This window comes from Nesoenas mayeri (genome assembly GCF_963082525.1).
Source record: "Nesoenas mayeri genome assembly, chromosome: W".
Lineage (NCBI taxonomy): Eukaryota > Metazoa > Chordata > Aves > Columbiformes > Columbidae > Nesoenas > Nesoenas mayeri.
Window position 1 is genome coordinate 411,353 of NC_137553.1, and position 10,477 is coordinate 421,829.

General features: G+C 42.5%; 1 protein-coding gene across 3 annotated transcripts in view; it reads right to left on the reverse strand.

The window, feature by feature from the left end:
• LOC308051416 (E3 SUMO-protein ligase PIAS2-like) overlaps window positions 1–9,475 on the reverse strand; it is a gene marked incomplete at its 3' end in the record, with an annotated part of 53,400 nt that extends 43,925 nt beyond the window's left edge. For all 3 annotated transcript variants that reach the window (XM_080361844.1, XM_080361843.1, XM_080361845.1), the window contains exons 1-2: window positions 9,360–9,475; window positions 543–1,017 (exon numbers count right to left, since the gene is read on the reverse strand). In XM_080361844.1, coding sequence (XP_080217970.1) covers window positions 543–1,017; window positions 9,360–9,383 — 499 coding nt within the window. In that variant the 5' untranslated portion in view covers window positions 9,384–9,475. The remainder of the gene's footprint in view (window positions 1–542; window positions 1,018–9,359) is intronic.
• Between the last annotated feature and the right edge of the window lie 1,002 nt (window positions 9,476–10,477).

Sequence of the window (10,477 nt, forward strand, 5' to 3'; positions counted from 1 at the left end):
AGGAATCTCAAGGCCGCTTCGAGAAGCTGAGAACAGAATCTGCTGTGAGAAAGAGGGGCGTTCCTCAATCAGTGGGGTCCCAACATGGCGTGAGTCATCGGACATATCATCAGTGAGACTCCAGTGTGTGGACAGCCCATGATACTCACTTAGCGAATCCATGCTTGGAGTGTGGATGCATGATTAGAATATAGTTGCATATATAAGGAGGCTTGTTTCTGTAATAAATGGCTTTGCGTGATTCACATTGAATCGGAATGCTGAGTCTTTTATCGTTCCAACACCTTCCAACTGAACTAATCTATTATTCAATATTCAAAAGACAAAGATCTTTAATCACATAATATTTGCAGAAGAGAACAGTATTTTCTGAAGTGCAGCTTGGCACTTTTGGGGACAAGCAGCGGAGAGGGCAAAGGTAGGGATGAGAAGGGAAGGGAGCTTCCACTTTTCCCCAGCTGCAAAAAGCTACTTAAGTCTAGAAGTCACAAGCAACACCCATCTCATGAATTACACAACCCACAGAACTATTAAACACTTACCTAGACTTGTAGGTTTTATAAGCACATCAAGCACATCGTAAAAAGGGAGGCTTTTCAGCTGAACATCAGGATGAACAGGTGGAATTGGAGGGGATGGCTGCTGCATCTCAAAGTGGGGCTTAGTGTCTTGGAGGAGCACAGAACTGACGGGCGAGGAAGAAGACTGAGGGGCAATTGAAGTGGAAGGGAGCGGGTGAATGCCAGCAACAGCCAGGTCAGGCTCGACAGGAGAGGAGCTAATGTCCAAATTGAAAACTGCAGGTTTTATAGCTGATAAATCTGAAAGTCCTTCAATTGTCCTTGGGTACCGATGCCTATAGAGTTCTCGAATTTTTATCTGAACTGCTGGGCTGCAGCCACTCTTCAGTAAGTGCAGTGCCCTCATCAGGAGGTCATGTTTCCGCCCGCTTTTATTACGTCCAGCAAACCCCAACAACACTTGTAGTTCAGAAACACGAAAACTTGATACCATATTCTAGAAAGAAAAAGATAGATAAGCACAGGTGAACTAACAGCATCTCTTTCTGCAGGAAATGGTGAAGCATCTGAACTTCCATCACTCCATGAAGTGTTTCAAAAAGATGGACCCAATTTCAAAGATTATAGTGATTTCAAATTGGGTCCATCTTTTTGAAATGCCCTGTAGTTTCACACCTGTCATCTTGGATACTCCCATATGGAACAGGCTGCCCAGGGTAGTAGTGGAATCACCATCCCTGGAGGGGTTTAAAAGGCATTTAGATGAGGTTCTTAGAGACATGGGTTAGTGGCAGAGTTAGGTTATGGTTGGACTTGATCCTGAGGGTCTCTTCCAACCAAAATGATTCTATGATTCATATTCTTACTCAACACAACAGTACAGTTAGTTTAAAGTGAATAAATAAAGTGTCCAGGATAAAGGTTGAGTTAAAGGTTAAGTGCCATCTTAAATTCACAGCCAGAAGTATAAGCTTTACCACAAAATCTGTCTCACTTCATGAAACAAACAAAAAGTCAGATGAATCAGTATTATCACTTGCCTTTCAACACACTTTAAGAAATAAAATAAGCAACTGTTAAAGTTCTGCATAGTTTATTCTGAACTGGCCTTTATTTTATGCAGCATGTTACATGCACACGTGAACTCAGAGACAGACACATCAGGTTTCACTTGTGAAAGGACGACACAGCAAGGTGGACACTTTTTTAAAAAGCTACATTATATCATACTAAAACTGTTTAACCGACATAACTGATTCTGTCAGAACGTCACTGTTCTTTTCTTTTTGTATCACATTCCGGTACTGTGTGACACAGTGATCTCTTCAAAGGAAATAACAGTATTTACTTGATTATTGGAGTTGGTTTGGGATGACTGAGGATTGAATTATGAAGTTCATAAACAGAAAGATTCTCATTTTAAAAAAAATTAATGAAACAAGAAATAAAAAACTCACTATGCAAGAGGAAGTAATCTTCTCCCCATATTACAACAAACAAGTAACTTAAGACAGGTGCATCATTTCATATTTTTGTGAGCAAGCTCTCTTTTCAGAGGTATAAAATTGTCCAGCTTGATAGCAATGTCAGTATGATTCTGGATTCCATAATCAGAATGCAAACTAGCATTTTGTTACAAGATGGATTTTGTTTTATTAGAAGACACAGACTGGCTTCAATACCATAGTCAGCAAGATTTGAAATTGTCACCTCCATTAAAAATGCTTGGAAGTATTAAAAAAATACATAGTTTTGTCCATCAACACAAAAATCCTATATACGCTTTTGAAAGAAGTCTTGCAAAAGTAAGTTTTACTGGTAGTAATTAAACAACAGCTTTTGCAATATTTTTCCCCTAAAGCCAATTCTACATTCTCTTTGAGGCAACAACCACCATATGCATGGAAACGCACTGAGTCTGATCTACATGTTTTCATTTATTACTCCATTTACAGATATATCAAAGTGGACACTTGTTATAATCAAGGTTTTATGAAGGCATAAGATATCTTTAGGAGCATTTATAACTATGGTGTGAGATGGATATTACTTCTAGTAGACACCACCAAGTTGGAGGTTGGACTAGATGAGCTTTGAAGGTCCCTTCCAACCCAAATTATTCCATGATTCTGTGATTTTAAGTTATTTTCTTTTGGAGTTCCAGAAATATTGCAGAAGACTGCAGTTTAGCTATTAACATGTTTTTCACATCACTGCATTAAGATTAGAGATTCAAGTTGTGTCATGCAAATGCCATCAGTTTTCTCTTAAGTTCTTCACAGCTGCACAGCCTAATAAAAAGCTTTTTTTAAACACAGAAGACCAAAGCCACTTTATTTTTACTGTTTCTCCAGGAACACAGAGAATAGTTTAACAGAACTTGTAGGAAGGAAATCAGACTGGATAATCCAAGTATTTCTATATTTCAAAAACATTTTTTCCCATGAAATTCATACTTTAAGTTCATCAGAAGTTTCACAGGGTTTTCTTGTTTCTTATTGTTAAACTATAGCAACCATGATTCATAAGCAGAAATACTGTTCTAAAGCATTAAGCCATAGGTGTATCTAGAATGGCATTCATTTCACAGGGATCATGATGTTAAGGAGTCCGGGAAATGCTGACACGCTGCTAAAATTAAGGGCAGAGCAAAGCAAGCACTCAAACATCTCTCTCAAACAAGAGCTACAGGCACAATCTCCCTGCAATATTAACAGTTATTGTACTTACATATATAAATAAAAGATAACAAAGAATGCGTGTTAAATTCTTGACATATGTCTACAATAAGCACCAACAACTGTAGCTTCTGGGGCAACCATGACTTTTGCAATAAATTTGCATGCCTACTGATTTGCAACTGGCTAGAAATGCGGAATATTGGTAAGAGAGAGCAACTAGTGTCTTGGTATGGTTGAAGACCTCTGTGCTGACCCTAAATACAAATATATTCTGGAAATTGATGGAAGAATAAATAAAAAAACTGCAAGTCCTGGGAAAGAATAAAGAGGTCACTAGTTAAATCTGTGTAAGTCATACAACACAGGAAGAACAGCTCTGAAGAACACAATGGTTGTTGCAAACAGCGTGACCACAAGTGGTCCTCACTATTATTGGGATTTTTCTTAGGACTAACTCTAGTCTGGCTCCTAACTTGGGCATTAGTCTTCAAAGTTGCATGCACTTAATATAACAGTGAAAATCCCAAATCAAATACTTGTGTTCATTTCACATAAGACACTCAAAACAAAGCTTGACTCCTTTCATTGCAGCCTCATTTTTTAAGTACCATAAACTACAATATCTCCTTCCTCTCCCTGTCACTATACCTCAGCACAATCATTAATTGTTAATTATTTTAGATACAAACTTTTAAGGTACCACAATAAGCCTCGCTGGTCTAAAAAAGTGACCATCCACCTATGGAGAACAGGGGAATTACATGCAGATACAAGATAACCTGTGATAAAATACTATTAATAACCTATGATAATATACTGTTATCTTACACTCAATGTTAACTGCAACCTAAAGATCACTACATCACCAACAGGAATGTCTCAATATCTATTCTGTCCATCATTTTAAGTTTATCCCAGATCAATTATTTGATTTCTACATCAAACCCTCAAAAATGGTTGCTATATACAATACAATGTTATTAACATAGCTAAAATAAAATGGAGTACAACAGAGTGCTTGGCAATGAGTTTGAAGAAGACAGATGAAGATAGCTCTGTGTTTTCTTCTTAGTTAAGAATTTAGCAGTAAGCACTGCTTCACCTGGTAAACAGGCAAACATTGTCCATTCCAACTGGAAAAATAAAGCAGAAGTGGAAAGACGCTGAGTCTATCACAGTATCACAGTATGTTTGGGATTGGAAGGGACCTCAAAAGATCATCTAGTCCAATCCCCCTGCTGGAGCAGGAATGCCTAGGTGAGGTTGCGCAGGAACATGTCCAGGTGGGTCTTGAATGTCTCCAGAGAAGGAGACTCCACAACCCCCCTGGGCAGTCTGTTCCAGTGCTCTGTCACCCTTACTGAGAAGAAGTTTTTTCTCAAATTTAAGTGGAACCTCTTGTGTTCCAGCTTGATCCCATTGCCCCTTGTCTTATCATTGTTTGCCAACGAGAAGAGCCTGGCTCCATCCTCATGGCACTCACCCTTTATATATTTATAAACATTAATAAGGTCACCCCTCAGTCTCTTCTTCTCCAAACTAAAGAGACCCAGCTCCCTCAGCCTTTCCTCATAAGGGAGGTGCTCCACTCCCTTAATCATCTTGGTTGCCCTACCCTGGACCCTCTCCAGCAGTTCCCTGTCCTTCTTGAACTGAGGGGCCCAGAACTGGACACAATATTCCAGATGGGGTCTCACCAGGGCAGAGTAGAGGGGAAGGAGGACCTCTCTTGATCTACTAACCACCCCCCTTCTAATACATCCCAGGATGCCATTGGCCTTCCTGGCCACAAGGGCACAGTGCTGGCTCATGGTCATCCTGTTGTCCACCAGGACCCCCAGGTCCCTTTCCCCTACACTGCTCTCTAATATGTAATTTCCCAACCGATACTGGAACCTGGGGTTGTTCCTGCCCAGATGCAGGACTCTACACTTTTCCTTGTTAAATTTCATTAGGTTATTCCCCGCCCAACTCTCCAGCCTGTCTAGGTCTCGCTGGATGGCAGCACAGCCTTCTGGCGTGTCAGCCACTCCTCCCAGCTTAGTGTCATCAGCAAACTTGCTGATAGTACACTCTATTCCCTCGTCTAAGTCGTTAATGAATATATTGAATAATACTGGCCCCAGTACTGACCCCTGAGGTACTCCACTAGATACTGGTCTCCAACTAGACTCCGCACCATTGACTACCACTCTCTGGCTTCTCTCCTTAAGCCAGTTTGTAACCCACCTCACTACTCTATTGTCTAGACCACACCTCCGCAACTTAGCAACTAGGATGCTGTGGGAGACTGTGTCAAAGGCTTTACTGAAGTCAAGGTAGACCACATCCACCGCTCTGCCATCATCCATCCACCTTGTTACATTCTCATAAAAGGCTATGAGGTTGGTCAAGCATGACTTACCCTTGGTAAAGCCATGCTGACTGCCCCTAATAACCTTCTTATTCTTCTATCCTTCTTATCCTTCATATCCCTAATACATACAAGAATGAGACTTCAATTTCTGTATTTGAATATGGTATCCAAACCATATTGCTCTTCACATTTGAATCACACTACTTCAATACTGGAGCAAAAATTAAAAGTGGGACTTAGTTTCAGCATTTATAAACCCCGATTTTACAGTAAATTTTTCCCTCCACATAGGGCATATGAGCACGCTTCCATCTTTTCCTCAGTAAAACAAGTTTTTTTTTCCTCAATAGCCATAAAACTGATCACTAACGTCACACATCTTAATTTTGGCACAGGCATATTCATTCACTTACAAAGAGCTTTTAATTCTCATAAAGATGAAACTAACACATTAACTTCAAAACTCAATTAAATACAAACTATAAGACTGAAGCTGTTGTCTTCTAAACTGGGGATCTGCAATGTTTCAAGGATAGCATGCACTCTGTGTTATTTGTTTGCAAATTAGAGTCAGAATGCCAGGAGAAACTTAGGGGACCCAAGAGATCATGTCTCTAAGTAATAATATATAAACAAACCTCTTATCTGCAGGATTTTGCTGGGATGAAAACCCAAAGCCAAATCTCAGTGAGTTCAGAATTCATTAGAATAATTTTCTCACAGATGGCTCTCAGAAGGAGCTGTAGTTCCCCACTCCTGGGACAATTCTGTATAAATCGGTGTTCACATTCCATCTCTGACCTCCGCACCAGACTGCTGTTCCATGTCCATCTATGCCTGTGTAACCCCTTTAACATTCATCAGGCTGCTCGTGAGCGAGAAACATGGATGAAGGTATAAGCTATGTTTAAAAACACATCTGTGAACAGCATGTCTAGAAACCGTGTTTCAAAATATACAAGAAAGATACAGTTGTGCTCACCACATCTTCTTGGCAACTCCCTAGCATTCGAGAAACTGGTAGCCTAAATAATTCAAACAACACTGTTAATTAATTAAGGGTTAATCTGAAGGTCTGGAAGGGTAAGTCTTTTACATGAAATTTTAACCAATATCTTGAAAAGTAATGACCATGGCTACAGCTACTTCTGAATCCTTTAACAAAACTGAAGATTTGCAAAAGGAATGATATAACAGCCAGTTCCTCTGAGTTTCTTTGTTTTCTTTCACTACAGCCTCTCAGTTACAATCCTTTGGTCATAGCCCCCCAGAATTTTTAGTCTGAAGATCCAGAGGATAGCAGGGATGATACTAACAAATATTAAAATGACCCTGTGCCCTGAGAACAGAAAAATGCTGGCCTTTCATGTTTCCTTCAACAACAGGATTTAAGAGAGAACTCTTACCTCCTGCCTTTAGTCAGTCCTTCAGGATTTACTGAAATAAATCCAACTCTCCAAATTGCCCTGTTGGCCTTTTATAATGCAGGTAGAGATCACATACTACAGGAAATAACAACCAACAAGACAGCAGCAAACAATGCTGCCATAAAAATGTCCCATATGTTAATCTATAAAACAGCAATTTAAGATCACTCCGAAAGATCAATTAATGAAATCTGTTGCAGGAAGGGGGTGTCTCTCTTCTTTAGCCAAAAGCAGAAGAATTGGTTGTCTGAAAAAAAAAAAAAAAAACAAAAAACCAACAACCCTAAACCTGCAAACCAAGAGCCTAGTATTCAAGCAGACACATTCAAATGTATCCTCTTAAACCAAACCAACAAACAAACCAACCAACCCACCAGATGGCAGTAAAGGCCTTGAAGACATGAGGCAGTCTACTATATTATCTTCCAAAAAAAAAGAAAAATCTAGAGCTTTCCCAAATTGGATCAATAATTACTGTCAGCTGGAAACTAAACATTTGCTCTGGCAGAGGGATTAGACTGGATGATGATCTGAGGTCCCTTCCAATCCCTAACATTCTGTGATTTAGAGAAGTTCCAGGCTAAGAGATTAATTTCAGAGACACTCCAGTTTACAAACAAGATGAACAGGAACATCACAAGACTTTTCTTCAGGCTATTTTTTTTTTTTTTTTTTTTTTTTAACTACTGATACCTGTTCTTTTGAGTGACAAAAGGCCACTGCAATAGTTGGCCTGAAACCCAGTTCCCTTTTCCCTCCATACTTTCTGTGTTACTTTTGGCAAGCAATTGAGGTGCATATATAATTTCAAAGGTATTTAGGTACCCAATTCCCAGACAGAGTCTCCCAATACTTATGCATATCTAGGTAAGTGATTATGGTGCTTTGGAAAATGCAGATCACAGCTCCAGCTCAAGCCTGGAGAAGAGGAGCTACACAAAGAGTTCTCTCTGCTGTAAACTTTACACTGAGGGTTTAGCCACCTATGTAGCTACACCCTTTGAAAGACATTAGAAAGAGGGCTGAAAAGCAGTCAGGACACTAAATAAAAATAAATAAATAAATAAATAAATAAACACAAATGAATTTAACTTAGGAAAAAATAATCTTAGCTTTAAGAAGGGTTGTCTTAAGATAGAGAGCACTCTTCAACCCAAGCCCTGTTAACGCTGGAAGAAGCCTCAGTGTAAGAAGTTCTCTAGTAATTGCAGCATATTTGCCACTGTTGGTCAGACTACAGCCAGTTCAGCCATCAGACCTTTCTCTACGCTAAAGGCTACCTCACAGTGGGTCCCATTTAACTGGTTTTTATTCCCTCTGTAGGAAAGTCTAGATCAGAAGAGGGGTTCAGCCTATGCAGTATTCCCTCAGGGACACTTCTGCAGGTGTGGATGCTGCAGAAAAGGCAACATTAGAATCATAGAATCATTTCAGTTGGAAGAGACCCTCAAGATCGCTGAGTCCAACCATAACCTAATTCTAGCGCTAAACCATGTCCCTAAGAACCTCATCTAAATGCCTTTTAAACACCTCCAGGAATGGTGACTCCTTCCGAGCAAAGATACTCACAGATTGATCAAGAAACATAAGGAAAAACCAGAAATAATGTAGTCAGTTCTTTATGTACACACCTTCAAATATGAAAGGCCACCCCACCACATCGAAAAAAATATATTACTGAAAGTCCACAAGTGCAATATAAAAGGCATTCAAAGGATGATAAAACAGGTCTGAAAAGAAATAATGGATTTCATGCTTCACAAGCACAGTTTGCCCAGTTAATGAATTTTCAAAGAATCAATAATTATTAGTATTTTCAAAAAAATCGGTTAATTACTCAGCATTTTCCCTTCAGTTTGCAGTCAGGGCACGGTGGCTCAGGGCCCTCAATGGCGCCATGCGAAGCGCCCAACACCCGAAAAGGCTTTTAAAATATCGGGGTTGGGGAGAAGAGAATCCCACCGACATCACAACCGACACGACGCAGCCGGAACGCGAGCCCGGCGTGCCCCACCCCGCCGAGGTGACAGGGCTGGTTCTGCTCAGACACAGCCGGCAGCGCCGCCGGCTTCCGCAGCTTCTCGACCGCGCTTCAGGCCGGCCCCGCTTCCTCCTCACTAGGCCGCGGGCCCCCGGTACTTTCTAGCCGTTACGAGTGAGAGGAGCTGCTGTTTCACCACCCCTCCCCCTGCCCCCGGCAAGCACCGAGGGGTGCGGCAGGAGCTCCTGTAAGGAAAGGCCAGGGGAGGGAGGGGGAGGAGGGGAAGGGCATCGCTTCTCCACCTCCACTTCCACTTCCACTTCCCCCGCCGCGGGAACGGACAGGCGACATCTTGTCCCACATCTTCCCCGCCGCCTCCTCTCCCGTCCTCACCCGCAGTTCCTCGAAATCCGCCATTTTCTACCCGCTGCTGCTGCTGCCGCCGCCGTCACCGGGCCCCGCCGCCACCATCGTGCACCCTGTGCGCGCTCCCGGCACGTGACGGAGGAGGGTGGGGGCTCCGCGCCGCCTCTCCGCCTGGCGGGGCGGCCTTTTTTTGGCACGCACACACCCGCCGGTACTGGCCATAGTGCTTCTTACCGAGCCCGGCCCCTCCGCGACTCCTGGGATCACAGTATCACAGTATCACAGTATGTTTGGGATTGGAAGGGACCTCAAAAGATCATCTAGTCCAATCCCCCTGCTGGAGCAGGAACACCCAGGTGAGGTCGCACAGGAACATGTCCAGGTGGGTCTTGAATGTCTCCAGAGAAGGAGACTCCACAACCCCCCTGGGCAGTCTGTTCCAGTGCTCTGTCACCCTTACTGAGAAGAAGTTTTTTCTCAAATTTAAGTGGAACCTCTTGTGTTCCAGCTTGATCCCATTGCCCCTTGTCCTATCATTGTTTGCCAACGAGAAGAGCCTGGCTCCATCCTCATGGCACTCACCCTTTATATATTTATAAACATTAATAAGGTCACCCCTCAGTCTCCTCTTCTCCAAACTAAAGAGACCCAGCTCCCTCAGCCTTTCCTCATAAGGGAGGTGCTCCACTCCCTTAATCATCTTGGTTGCCCTACGCTGGACCCTCTCCAGCAGTTCCCTGTCCTTCTTGAACTGAGGGGCCCAGAACTGGACACAATATTCCAGATGGGGTCTCACCAGGGCAGAGTAGAGGGGAAGGAGGACCTCTCTTGATCTACTAACCACCCCCCTTCTAATACATCCCAGGATGCCATTGGCCTTCCTGGCCACAAGGGCACAGTGCTGGCTCATGGTCATCCTGTTGTCCACCAGGATCCCCAGGTCCCTTTCCCCTACACTGCTCTCTTATCAGATCTCTTATCAGGCCAAGGGCTGCGGGGACGTGAAGGTGAGGAGAGAGCAGCCGGCGGGACCGCAGCCCTCGGTGCTGCCGCTCTCCAAATTTAACACTGCGGAGGACACAGAACTATTACATTTACAAAATGAACGGCAAATAACACGGTCTTGCCATTAGAGTGTTTTCAAT